The sequence below is a fragment of the Cladophialophora immunda genome (genome assembly GCF_000835495.1).
Source record: "Cladophialophora immunda strain CBS 83496 unplaced genomic scaffold supercont1.1, whole genome shotgun sequence".
NCBI lineage: Eukaryota > Fungi > Ascomycota > Eurotiomycetes > Chaetothyriales > Herpotrichiellaceae > Cladophialophora > Cladophialophora immunda.
Window position 1 is genome coordinate 4,763,432 of NW_015622541.1, and position 13,025 is coordinate 4,776,456.

Sequence of the window (13,025 nt, forward strand, 5' to 3'; positions counted from 1 at the left end):
TCACATCTAGCCCACATCGCGTCCGGGGAAAACGGCACAAGCTCAGTCGGATCATCCACACGCTCCAGCGCTATGCACCAGCATTCGATGCCTTTTTCCAGCAGCAGCCGGTCGTCGCTACAATCACCTGGGGAGTGTGCAGATTCCTGGTCCAGGTATGTAGATCACCTGGCGGGTGGTTCACTTGACTACCTCATCATTCCCTCCACCACTTTGCACCTTGGTGCAGGTGTTAGACAGAGTGTGGGGGCATGTGGTTGCTGGGTCCTCACACTGGCTTCTGACCTCGAATAGGCCGCCGACTCGTGCCATGAGCTCTCCGAGAAGATTGGTGAAGTCTTGACGACCATCTTCAGCCAATTCGACCGATACCAGCGCGAAGCCGCACTCTTTCCCTCCCACCAACCAGTTCGTGCCTCTATTCAAAACTTATTCGCCAGCATCATTACCATCATCGCGGTGTCCCGAGCATACCGAAATAGGTCCAATATTCGTCGGTTTCTCGTGGCAGCCTTCTCCGACCCATTTGAAGAAGCTTTCAAGACCCTTGCAAGGGCAATGGACATGCTGGACAAAGAGCTGCGAACGGCAGCCATTCAAGGTCGGACAAATTGGCTGTGCGCAAAAGACGAAACTGACACGCGGACCACAGCACAAAAACATGAAAGTACCGCGCAGCGCCTGTATCGCCATCGTACGCCCGCCCTTTCCCTGTCTCCAAATGATTTTGCAATGTTTTTTTTAACGGCCCCAGACTCTACATCAGTGTTGAAGCAGATTGAAGAGAACACGCGTCAGCTTCCAGGTAAGCAGCTATTCAGCCCTTTCACCCCTTCACGCACTTGGGTTGTTAGCTGCTGATTATGTCTAAATTCAGACGCTCTCAAAATGGTGGGAGTTGCCGGGGAGGCCACACCTGTCGCGTTTGCTCACCGCCTTCCAGGTATGCCACGCCTTTCCTTATTCTTGACCACAATGCAACGTCTGGCAAATCCCAGCGGAGACGCCTTTTTGCCCTGCAGAAGCCAGAGCATAGGTTCCACATGACATTGTGTCTGAGGCGGACTTTGCAGGCCTCGGGCATCTTTATCTACCGTTAGCCGAATTGTTGTTCTACGTGTGTAGCTCAATCGAGCTTAAGCTTTCCTTTACTGCAATGCGGCCCGGCAAAGTTGATGAATTGACAGAGTCCCTCGCTCAACAAATGTCGAATTGGTTGGGAAAATCAGTGGTCTCGATTGACCAAAAATCCGCGGCCGCTCCGGGGACATGCGAATCAATATATTCTTGGAACGTATGGAAGGACTGGGAGGCTGCAAAGTGCGCTGTGCCTCTCTTGCTCAGCGGGGTAACAGGTAGCTTTCCTCTCATCTCACCTCAACACCTTGTGCCAACTGTCTCTTAGGAGTAGGCAAAACTACGACTGCCAAATCGATCCGCGATCGGTACCTCCAAAGGAACGGCTTTGCTGCCCTGTCCTACTTCTTTGATCCTTCGATTGAGGCCACTATTACAGCCAAGGCCTGTGTGATTTATCTCCTATGGCAGCTGTGCGGACAACCGTCCGTGGGAGAATTTCGCGAATCGGCGTCTTTGTGGCACGCCGTGTCTCCCGCTTTTAATACGTTCAGAGCTGCCGCTGATTGCAAATTCAGTCATTTGCTGCAAATCTTGGACGCGGCGTTGGAACTGTTGGGACCATTTCTGCTGATTGTGGGCTCGTTGGATCACTGTCGAGAGGGAGAGGATAAGGATGAGCTAATCGATTACCTCGTGAAGCTCGCTGCAAGGTCCAATGCACAGGTCATTCTCACATCTCTCACCGATATTCCACTACAGAGATTGGGAAAGGAATTCTCTCATATCCGCCTTGAACGCAACTTGGTCGAACCTGATATCTACCACTTCGTCACGGACGAGATTAATCGGACGCCCAAACTTCACAAACTACGTGCCGAAATTCTCCATGCCATTTTGAAGCATAGTGATGGTAACTTCCTGCACGCTAGATTGCTGATAGAGGATCTGAAAACTTCGCCGAATACCACTACCTTGAAAGCTAAAATGTCGTCCTTTGCCAGCAAGGTCCAGGCCGAATACGAGCGACTGTTCACAGAAAGGAATGATCAGATGAGCACCAGAGCTCGGGAACGTCGTGACAACATTCTCCGCCTTGTCCTCGCGTCTAAACAACATCAGAAAGCGGAGGCCATTTCGCTTTTCATGGCGGTTGACGATTTGACTTGCACCATCAACTACGAGAACGTCGACTTTGAGCCTGCTGCCGAGATTGTGCAGTTATGTCACCCTTTTATCCAGAGATCAGCCTCCGACCATGTCCTACCTATTCATGAGTCAGCCAAGCTTTTTTTGCTGCAGCAACATCTGGCGGCGGATCAGTCGGATCTATTTCTTGCCCGGAAGTGCCTAGCTGTGCTCTGTCAAGACCAGTATCGGAACCCACAAGCAGCTGTGGACTTGCTGAAAAAGCATATATTGGAGATCACCACCGAAGGCGCTGACGGACAGCCGACCACCGGAGATTCATCGGTGTATAGGTACGCTGCACTATACTTCCAGGAGCACGTTACAGCTGTATCGGAACCTCCAGACGATCTCATTGAAATGTTGGCTCGCTTTCTTCGAGGGACGGAATATGTAACCTGGTCTGAGAATCTTTTTGACCTCAAGCAGCAAGCTAGCTTTGGCGGTCATCTCACAGTTCTTAGCCGGTTGTCCACGTGGAGAAAATTCCTCCCTGCGCCTATTCAAGCCCGAATTCCGTTGGACGATTTCTTTGAGCAACCACACTTACGCCTAGCACAGATACTGAAGGTTGAGTTTAGTGATAAGCTTCTCCAATACCTTCCTCTAGTTCGAATTGGGGATTTCTTCAATGCAGGGGGTCAATCGACGGAAGCGTGGCAGAAAGCATACGATAGCAAGGCAATGGTCGTTTCTGGAACTACAGAGCTCCTGGGAAGTGAAGACCCCATTGTCCTCAAATTCAAAGCGTCTCTGTTACGAGAATACTTCTGGCAGAAGCGATTTTCCGAAGCCTTACAGGAGCTCTTATCATTGGTGGAATCCCTGCGCCGTGTGGTAGGAGATGAGAATGTCGACTTGTATATGACTCTTTGGTTGCTGGGATGGGCCTATTTCTGTTTGTCACGATTCGAAGAGTCATCTGATGCATATCAGGAGGCTCTTCGCGGACTTGAGAGGCTCCTTGGAAGCTCGCATCGCAACTATTTAATGGTCCAACTCTACGAAGGACATCGACTGGAACAACTGTTCCTGTTTGGAGAGGCCATTTTGTTCTACTCCAATATTGTGGAGGTATTGAGCCCGATAGTTGGCCAGATCAACGGATTCGTGGCTATGGCTCAAACAGCGTTGGGCGCAGTTCAACGAAAGCAGGGGAACTATGCTGAAGCACAGAAGAATCTTTTTGACGGGTGGGGAGGTCGAAAACAAATTTTCAGTATCAATGTCAACGTGTGCCTGGATGCGGCCTTTCAGCTTGCCCTGTTACTCAGGGATAAAGGTGATGGGGCGTCATGCCTGGAGCTACTCGAAGAGGTCTCTAATTCGTCGGTCCTGGAACAGGACTTTGAGCGGCGCTGCCAGATGGTGCACATTCGTTCTTTGGTCGAATTCGACAATGGGGAATACGACATCCCCAAGTTTGCCCTCCTCAACCTCCTCGATCAGGCCACTGGCAGCAACCGAGACAGGAACAATCGGGAATTACTTTGGGTTCGCCTCACCCTTGCCGACGTCATGGACAAACACGGAGAAGACAAGGATGCCTTGATGTTGTTCTCTGAGCTTGTTGAGCCTCGAGAGGGAGATGCAACTCAGCTGATTGATGAACCGGAGCCTCCCTCGCAGCTGCGTCTCGCCAGAGACGCACTGAAACTTGTGAGAAAAGCTCAACTGAGCGAGAGTGACAATCTTTTACGAGCAAATAACCTTAAATGGGTGCGGGACTCCGACTTCTGGATCCTCGGCGAAGGCGGTCCCGTCACTGACACGGCAGTGATTGCTCCGATTAAGACATGAATCCCAGAGGGAAGATGACGAAAGCTACGAAACACATCTACAATGGGGAGGATTCCCAGCACCCGAGAGCCAAAATGGGACACCAGTGCCGTTGAGAGACCCTTGCTCTAGGTCTCCTATCACGCGTGGAATATAAATAACAGTCTCGCGCGAATGGCCTTCGCTCACTGGCCTCTATATGAGAAGACGGATGCTCTGAGCGATTCACACCACCCGTATGGTCGTTGCAGGGCTTGAAGGTTTCGTTGGTTCGCTTACAGACTGATACCCAGACCTGCGTCGTCGGAATTCTGTTTGTGGAGCGTTGAGCCCGGGATATATTCATCATGTTTAGTTGAAAGCAGAGTCAATGCTCGGTAGGTCTGGCCTCCTGGCCGCTCTTGATAAGGAGTATTAGGAGAGTAATGTGATTCTGGTGATTCTGTCGGGCTTGCATATCTAACTTGAAAGCATTCAAAGTCTCCTTCAACACGGAGATATGGTTGCAAATGTCGAAAACTTCACCTAAACACCGACTTGATCAGGTTATGACCTTACCTAGGTATGTATGGGATGCTGGGGGTGTCGCTCGAGCGTGACCAGGATTTGGCCAGAGCTATCCCACGACGACGAGGCTGTGCCAACCACTACCCCTATGTCATATAACCCCTTGTCTCAATGGGCTCTAAAGGTCATGCTATCATGCCACGGTCTTCTAATGATATCCATTGCACACAGCATGTCCATTTTCACCTCCTGTGCAGGAAAATTGCATCTTGTAGCGGACCCTCCCACAATCCTGTGCGTCAACCCGCTCCATAGTGGCTCCGCTGGCCGACTCAATATACCTCTCGTCTCCTCGTGGCAAGATGAACACCACCTCCTTCCACGGTGGGACGAAGACGTTGTCGGCGCCAGCCGCAAGCCCGACTGTCACTTTTTCCTCGGTGGAGCTGTACGTCACCTGGAAGGATGAGATCTCTGGACGGAGAGCGAGACCGTCGTCCTCGTACCAGGTGGAGGTGAAGCTTCTCCCATGCGAACTGCCCTTGGGCGGGAAAATTTCGAGGCCGCGGTAGTCGTCCTCGGGAAGAGCTTTGCATTCTGCCTTGGTGTCGCCGGGCATTCGAGTTTGCACGCCTTTGCCCACGGGGATCGCTCCACCGATTTTGGCGAAGATCGGGATGCTTTCTCTCCAGGGCGACGAGACGGACACCCACTGGCCGGACGCGTGGTACTCATGGGGCGCATTGAGATTGACGTAGCCATAATCGAATCCCCCCGCGCGGCGTGGGAGGTACATTCGGGCCATATCGACACCCGGCCGATACACACCGCCCACTAACAACGTGTCTCCAAACCAGTACTGCTCCTCGCCGGACTTGAGCGGCTTCGTCCACACTTCTGGATCAGACTCGTAGCCCCAGCCAATCCATCTCTGGGGTGGACTTGCCGTCCGGTGGCTCTCCAGGCCGAGGGAGTAGATGTAGGGCATGATCTCGTAGCGTCGCTTGATTGCCTTTCTGATCATGGGCGTGATCTCGGGATACATCCAGGGCTCAATGACCTCTCCGGCTTGGTTGTCCTGGGGAGATGTCTTGAAGCAGTTGATGGCGAAGCGGATCTGGTGGCAGCCAAGCTGGACCCAGCGAAGCAACAACTCGGGAGAAGGCTGGGGCCCTTCGAATCCGCCAATGTCGTGGCCATAGCAGTGCATCAGGCTGACCCCTGCGGTCAGAGATATCGCGTTCGCCGCCTTCATGCTTTCCCAGCTGGTCATATTGTCCCCGCTCCACGAGCTGCACGCATACCGCAGAGTCCCGATGCTCGCGCTTCGCGTCAGGACAAAGGGTCGAACGCCGGGTTCTGCTCGTAGCAGACCCTCGTAGGAAGCTTTGGCCATCAGCTCGGTATGCATAGCACGGCCCCAGAGTCCGACTCTGTCTGATCCCCGGTTGTCGCCTGGAGGGACGGTTTCTAGGGCCATCTTCCATTCGTCATTCGGCAAAGTGTACTCGTTGTTGTCGTTCCACATTGCATCGATGCCTTGTTCTTTCAGTCTCTCAACTCCGCGAGCCCACCATTCATACGCCGCTGCCGAGGAAAAATCAAGGTGGCTTCCCGTACCACTTTCGCCGCCACCAGCACTCCACAGACGCATTTCCGCAGACTTTCCGGTTTTATGGTCCGTGAACAGGCCTCGATTCTTGGCCAGATACTGGTAGTCCGGATGCGATGCAAGGACAAACGGCTTGATGTTGGTCAGCAGCCTGATCCCCAGAGCGTGGTACTGGGCGATCCATTTTTCGGGCTCGGGAAACCGGTGCTTGTTCCAGGTGAACACGTTCCTCACCCGGGGTTCCGTTTCGGCGATGGAGTAGCCCGAACTCATCTGGTGCGCGGAGCAGGGAATGTCATGCTCCTTCAGCTTTTCAGCGAAGTCGAGCAGCGTCTGGTAGGCCGGAGGATCGTCCATCATCGTGTACCGATACCCCCCACTCAGGTACCCGTATGCCCAGCGAGGCGCGGGGAGCGGAAAGCCGGCGAGTTCTGCATAGCTTCGAACCACGTCCTTCAAGGTCCGTCCCATGATCAGGTACTCCTCGAGCCCGCCGTAGTCTTGCCGGTAGACCTTGAAGTGGCCCCAGAGGCCGTCGATCTCTGAGCCGACCGACCACGATCCTCGGCTGTGGCTTGTGGAGACCATGGCCACGCAGCCGTTGGGAGTCGCCTTGATGAGCAGTGGCATATGCTTGTACATGGGATCCGTCGCATATGCCTCGTACCCGAAGCAATCCGTGGCAGACACTTGGAAGTACCGGGCCGTGAGATCCATCGGCGCCGATTTCTCTCCCAGTCCCACGTGGAGGGCTCTGCGGTCATGCTGGGCGTAGTGAGCGACGCCCGGGCCATCGACGACATAGGAACGGAATGCAAGGTCAGAATGCAGAATGTCCTTCGACCCCAGCCAGCCCAAGGATACAACCGGCGCGTGGTTCCAGTCGACCGATGCCCTGACGTCGCCGAGCTCAAAGGAGCAACTTGACTCACTGACCTGGTTGGAGTTGATGGTGACACTGTCGAGCTTCCTCTCCAGCCGGGGTATTGACGGGTATGGAGGGAGTGGATGTGAGTCTGAAGTAAACGTCGTCCTGAAGACGTTGGGTCGGACGGCCTCGAAGGTAAAACTAAACGGCGTTTCTAGGTCTTCCGACTGAAGCTGAATCGCTGCTGGCGTCTTCAACTTCGAGTCGACCGGCCTGTACGATTTTGGGATGCTTTCTAGCTGCGGCATCTTGCCTACCGAGAGAGAGAGGGGAATAGGGGCAGGGAACAATGGCACGAAGGACGTTGAGAAGAGCACTGTGACGACAAGAGAACTGCGATATGAGGGTCTGTGAAAGGATGGTACTTAACCTTGAGGGTCTACAGTCTTCCAAGAGATCATCAACTCCCACGTGCTTGTCTCATTGAGCTGCATGCTACCTCTCGACCCTTCGGAGCGAGCAAGCGAGCGGTTGAGCAGACGAACGTCGGCTTCGAGGCGTTGCAGGGATCGGACTTCGGCTGCCAAGTGCGATCCCTGCAATCGGCTCTACTAACATCCCAATCATGAGGCCTGATGTCCTCGCTAGCCTCGCTGTTGGCGCACACATGCCGATGCCGTTGCCCTGCTCTGGTGCACTGTCCCCCGCGTTGGTGGCGTCGCCGATCGTCCGTCATGCTGGGACTAGCAAGAACCTGTCGCTTGGGAAATTGTCTGGAGGAGTTTCTGGGATGAGCTGGGGCTCCCATACGGAGTTCGTTCGCTTCCCCGGGCATTTGGGGCATGGGTTGGATACAGGTATGCGTCCTCGCTGTCGGCTGACGGGCCCGAATGCTTTGGACGATGCAACGTTTCGTCTGATGGGTATTTATCCTGGCCAACCTCCATTTGTGCGATCAGCGGCACGGTGTATGCAACATCTCTCTTCCCAGCCTGCACCGAAGGACCCTCTCCTTGTTTGATCCCCCCGTCAGTGCTTCCCAAGGCCACGGCGCACCTCTCAGAAACCATGGAAGACATCGGCGTCAAGACACCCACCGACCATGTCGAAGGCAAGGTCGACGTGGGCAACTTGAAAAACGACAAAGCGAACCAGATCCTCAGCGAGGCCGCCGGACAACGCATCGTCCTCACGCCCGAGAACAACTCGAGGGTGCTGAAAAAGATCGATCTCTGCATACTCCCCGTGGTACTGGGGATCTATTTCCTGCAGGCCCTGGACAAGGCCACGTTGGCGTACGCTTCGGTGTTTGGCCTCGTCGAAGACACCAATCTCGTCGGGCACGAATACTCCTGGCTGGGCGCGGTCGTCTACCTGGCGCAGCTGGTGGCGCAGCCGTTGATCGCCTATGCATTGGTCAAGCTGCCGCTGGGCAAATTCCTCGCCGTGATTGTCTTGCTCTGGGGCGTTTCCCTGTCGGCCATGCCAGCCGCGCACAACTTCGCGGGGTTGCTGGTGTGTCGGTTGTTCCTGGGCTTTTTCGAGGCTGGCGTTGGTATGTTGTGCTCGCTCTCGGTTACATCTCTTGCTTACCGGATGGGGCAGCCCCTGCTTTCATCGCTCTCACCCAGATGTGGTGGCGCCGGCGCGAGCAGCCTGTCAGGCTCGGAGCCTGGTATGCGATGAACGGCATCACCAACATCTTTGGCTCTCTGTTGACCTACGGAATTGGCCACATCCACTCTAGTTCACTTAAGCCCTACCAGGTATGCCCATACGTCCTTGGAGATCGGAAGCAAAGACGTAGTCTCTGACAAGATGGGCAGATCATCTTTCTGTTCTTTGGCTTGATCACCGTGGTTTTCTCCGTGGTGGTTTGGTTTTTCCTCCCAGACTCGCCCATCACGGCGCATTTCCTCAAAGGCGAAGACAAGTTGGTCGCCATCGAGAGGTGAGACAGCCTTAGCATTAACAGGAGACTCGAGCTAATGCCGGCCAGACTGAGGGCAAACAACCAGGGTGTCGAAGGGACCGAGTGGAAATGGGCGCACGTCAAGGAGGCAGCCCTCGACATCAAAACGTGGCTCTGGGCGGCCATGATGTTTGCCATTTCTGTGCCGAGCGGTGGCATTTCGACCTTCGGTCCGCTGATTGTGAAGAACTTTGGCTTTGACCAGTTCCAAACCATTCTCCTCAACATGCCCTTTGGTGCCGTCCAGCTGATCGCCACCATGGGCGGTGCCTGGGCTGCGACGGCCCTGAAACTGAAGTCTCCCGTTCTGGCATTCCTCAGTCTCCCGCCCATTGCGGGCTGCGTCATGCTTTTGCATCTCTCGCGAGATGCGTCGGCCAAAGCGCCATTGCTGGTGGCGTACTACTTGGTAAGTCCCTCTCCACGCCGGCTGGCCCAGGCTATAGTTGACAGAAAGTCCAGATCTCGGTCTACCCCGGCATCAGTAAGAGATCCTGTCCCCTTTCTCCTCCTGTCCATATCACTAACAAATTCAGCACCGTTGATCTATTCCTGGTCGGCAGCAAACACGGCTGGGGAGACAAAGAAGAAGGTATTTGATCCCCCAAGACGCCGGTTAAGTAGCCAAGGCTCACACGGATGACAGGTCACGACTGGCGCGCTCTTCATCGCCCAATGCGCCGGCAACGTTCTCGGACCAAATCTATACACTACCGGTGAAGCACCGCTCTACCACAGAGGATTGTTGTCCAAGTACGTGGAGAAACTGCATATTGCGTGGAATAGTGGACGTGTCAGTGCTAACCTCTGCCAAATCACAGTCTCGCCCTGTTTGTCGTGCTCATTGGCCTCTACGCCGCCCAGGTCGGTTACTTGGTGGTCCTTAACAAACGGCATGGCAGGACCAGAGAGAGCATGGGCAAGCGAGCAGTCCTGGTCGACAAATCCATGAACCGGGTTCAAGCAGCGGCAACGGAGGGCGCGGCCGAGGATCAGGACGAAGACATGACCGGCCACCATGCATTCGATGACAAGACCGACTGGGAGAATGAGGATTTTATTTTCGTCTACTAGTTTACAGGCAGGCTGCAGGCTTCGACGGGTTTCTTACTCGGGTGTGAAGTAGCTGCGAAGGGCCCTGATAGCACCAGAATGGCCAAAACCGTCCGTGTTCTCTTTCGCATTATCGTAACCTCAAGGAAGTGCAAAGACCTCGTAAGGAACACTGCGGGCACCATAAGCCCCTGGTGCTCCAGTTAAGCATTGCTAAATTAGCGAGCCGGTCTCTTGTATAGGCGTCTCCTCTCTATCCCTGCATTCTCATTGAATACCTTAGGGAGTAAATATCCCCGCCTCCTCGGTGCCATTTTACCGAGGAGCAGATTCTAGACTTCAACCCAAAACCTTTCGCTCCATATACTTGGAACACCGACAGCTTCCATCTCAGAAAAATGTTTCAACAATCCTCGCGCCGAGTACTATGGATGACGCAGCGGTTGCATCTGTGGCTATTGGCAAGAAGAGAATCCCAGTAAGTCCCATATTCCCCGACTTATTTCTCCTGCTCTGCCCGGATAGAGACGTTAGATGTTGACTGTCCCCCCAGAAGGCGTGCGGCTCGTGCAGAGCGAGCAAAGTGAAATGCAACGGAGAAAGACCTTGTTCCCGGTAAGGGCCTAAAGAAAATGTTCCGAGTCTCTTTTGTTTACGTGCCAGAAGATGTCAGAATCTCAAGAAGGTCTGTGTGTATGTCGAGAGACCTCCAGACCCCCATGAACAGTGAGCAATCCTGGTCCCCCTGTCCTCGGGCCTCTTTCGCTGGTCCTTGACTTATCTGTACAAAGGAAGATCGAGGCCCTCGAGAAGGAGGTGCAACTGCTCAAGGAGAGGTTGGAGTCCCAGCAGAACGACCTCTACGCATCACTCAGCGCCGTGGACGCGCCGACCTCAAGTGCTTCTGCCTTTGGCTCGCCAGAACAGGTGGCGAGTCTGACCAGGACAACTACTTCGGACATGCAGTCGAATCTCAGCGACACACGCCGCAAACGCACAAGATCTCAGTTTGAAGTTGAGGTGGCCTCGGTGCCCAACTTCGCCGCCAAAGGACTGATTACTTTCGACCAGGCCGAGTTGTTTTTCAACGCCTTCTTCCAGGGCTGTGATCGCTACGTCCCCATATTCGATCCCCTGCACGACACATTCGAGTCAATCAGTTCCCGGAGTGCGCTGCTCTTCGACGCCATCATCACCATCGGATGCGGCGTCCTCAGCGATGCCGATTCTCAGATCTGCCATCTCCTCAACTTCCACCTGAAGAAGATGCTTAACCTCGTCATTGTAAGTCCAGAGCACGCGTCTCTAGAGACTGTCCAGGCTCTTCTAGTCACGGCGTGCTATACTTCAGAGCGATCTCTGCTCCTGGCGTTTGCTACGCGGATGGCTCTCGACCTGGGCTTACCGGGCGCCTACGAAGATTTGACCCGGAAGATCGTCAGCAGGGGACCGCTGTCGCAAGATCGAGTCTCGCAGAAATACGATGAGGCTGACGCGGTATTGATGAGACGCGCTCGGGCATGGTTTCAGCTGATGGTGCTCGAGCAGATCCTTCGCGTCGATGCGGGCAATCTGCGAAGTTTCCACTCGCGCGGCGACCCGCGGCGATGCCGGATCCTGCTGAACAAGCCGTTCACCACCGTCCTGGACCTTCGTCTGCTGTCGCAGGTCGAGCTGAATTCGCTGAGGGGGAAGACACACGACTCAATAGCGGGGACCGAGCAATTTGACGAAGAAGCGGTCATGGACATCCTCCGCGACGTCCAAGTTGACATCGACGTGTGGTACAACGATTGGAGGAACATTATGCTGCGCTCGTCGAATGCCGAGACGCCGGTGCTCCTCCTGAACCTGGAAGTGCAAAAGTATTGGTCTCAGACTGTCGCGTTGTGCCGGGCGCTGCGTGCCTTGGGGAACGAAAATATCGCCTCCATGTCCTCGACGCAGCGGGACATCCTCCACATGGCCAAGGATGCCCTCAAGGGACACCTCCGGGTGATCCTGGACCAGCCCCAGCATTACCTGTCCAAGTTCTGCTATGCGATGGACTTTGTCTGGGCCAAGTGCGCCTTCTGCTTCCTGCTGCTCCTGAAGCTGACCCGGCTGCTGCCCGAGGAAGACGACAACTCGAAACGGCAGCTCCTTGATGACGGGTATAGGCTTCTGAACGAACTGAACAAGGCCGGCGGTGGGTGGACAAGCGGTGGGCGCAGCAACACCAGCCGGATGTATCTGCAGGTGCTTCAGCAGAGCATTCAAAAGTACGGCCGTGCACTGCAGAACGACGGTACGGCTCCTGGCCAGAGCGACATCGACCAGCTCAACATCGGACAAGATCCTCGCTCACCACTCAACTTCTTCTGGACCACGGGGGGCACCGCTGCAGCGAATGAAATCGAGACTTTTGTTCCGGAGCAGTTTGTGTTCGAATGGGATTTCCCGGGCCTGACCCTGTTCTCTTCACCAGCAATGGGAGACACTTTTTTCGACGAGTTTCTGATTGGCAACGGGGCCAATGATCCCTTGTTCTTTGGAATGCTGGGTTAGCTACCAGAGCGAACACTTCCTGCCAGTCACAACACTTCACAGCGTCAACCAGCGCGGATACAATCTTGTGATATTGATGGAGCCAGCAAGGACGCGGCTGTCGACACACATTCTACAGGTTTTTGATTCTCAGCCTTGCACGCGCCGCTCCGGGTCGATATGCCAGAGGGTGAAGCCTTCCTGAATCTTCAAAGCAGCGTTACGAACTCACTACTGGCGGGCTTGTTCGCATCGGGAATTGTCACCTGCAACCGCTCCTCTACGCAATCTTGATCGGCCCAAAGGCTTTTCCAGGCATCAACACCCGCTTTACTGCCTTGTGCCTGACTTATGATCCGGAAGGACGACTCACATCTCGCAGCACGAACCACAGAGCGAACCGCCACATCAGGTACTTCTGCAGTCCAATATCTATGCTCCAA

The 13,025-nt window shown here is 54.5% G+C and overlaps 4 protein-coding genes across 4 annotated transcripts; 3 read left to right on the forward strand and 1 right to left on the reverse strand.

The window, feature by feature from the left end:
• The first annotated feature begins 927 nt into the window (after positions 1–927).
• PV07_01391 (uncharacterized protein) lies at positions 928–4,690 on the forward strand. Its single transcript, XM_016387909.1, has 2 exons — positions 928–1,355; positions 1,406–4,690. Exons 1-2 carry the CDS (start codon positions 1,157–1,159, stop codon positions 4,063–4,065), a joined length of 2,859 nt encoding a protein of 952 aa, XP_016254837.1. The 5' UTR covers positions 928–1,156; the 3' UTR covers positions 4,066–4,690.
• On the reverse strand, positions 4,669–7,436 carry PV07_01392 (uncharacterized protein). Its single transcript, XM_016387910.1, has one exon. It carries the CDS (start codon positions 7,337–7,339, stop codon positions 4,760–4,762), a length of 2,580 nt encoding a protein of 859 aa, XP_016254838.1. The 5' UTR covers positions 7,340–7,436; the 3' UTR covers positions 4,669–4,759.
• Positions 7,437–7,777: 341 nt separating this feature from the next.
• On the forward strand, positions 7,778–10,169 carry PV07_01393 (uncharacterized protein). The gene is made up of 8 exons (XM_016387911.1): positions 7,778–8,586; positions 8,637–8,797; positions 8,858–8,982; positions 9,031–9,412; positions 9,466–9,487; positions 9,540–9,595; positions 9,650–9,756; positions 9,825–10,169. The coding sequence occupies exons 1-8, from the start codon at positions 8,100–8,102 to the stop codon at positions 10,075–10,077; spliced, it is 1,593 nt and encodes a 530-aa protein (XP_016254839.1). The 5' UTR covers positions 7,778–8,099; the 3' UTR covers positions 10,078–10,169.
• Positions 10,170–10,483: 314 nt separating this feature from the next.
• PV07_01394 (uncharacterized protein) lies at positions 10,484–12,603 on the forward strand (the record flags this gene model as incomplete). Its single annotated transcript, XM_016387912.1, has 4 exons — positions 10,484–10,534; positions 10,591–10,671; positions 10,730–10,782; positions 10,848–12,603. The coding sequence occupies 4 exons, from the start codon at positions 10,484–10,486 to the stop codon at positions 12,601–12,603; spliced, it is 1,941 nt and encodes a 646-aa protein (XP_016254840.1).
• Positions 12,604–13,025: the final 422 nt, after the last annotated feature.

Bases quoted from the DNA above. Each gene is read 5' to 3' on its own strand.
- PV07_01391 (XM_016387909.1), top strand. From the start codon at position 1,157: ATGCGGCCCGGCAAAGTTGATGAATTGACAGAGTCCCTCGCTCAACAA. The intron at 1,356-1,405 runs GTAGCTTTCCTC...ACTGTCTCTTAG, and splicing joins CTTGCTCAGCGGGGTAACAG to GAGTAGGCAAAACTACGACT.
- PV07_01392 (XM_016387910.1), bottom strand. From the start codon at position 7,339: ATGCCGCAGCTAGAAAGCATCCCAAAATCGTACAGGCCGGTCGACTCG.
- PV07_01393 (XM_016387911.1), top strand. From the start codon at position 8,100: ATGGAAGACATCGGCGTCAAGACACCCACCGACCATGTCGAAGGCAAG. The intron at 9,413-9,465 runs GTAAGTCCCTCT...CAGAAAGTCCAG, and splicing joins TGCTGGTGGCGTACTACTTG to ATCTCGGTCTACCCCGGCAT. The intron at 9,488-9,539 runs GTAAGAGATCCT...TAACAAATTCAG, and splicing joins CTCGGTCTACCCCGGCATCA to CACCGTTGATCTATTCCTGG.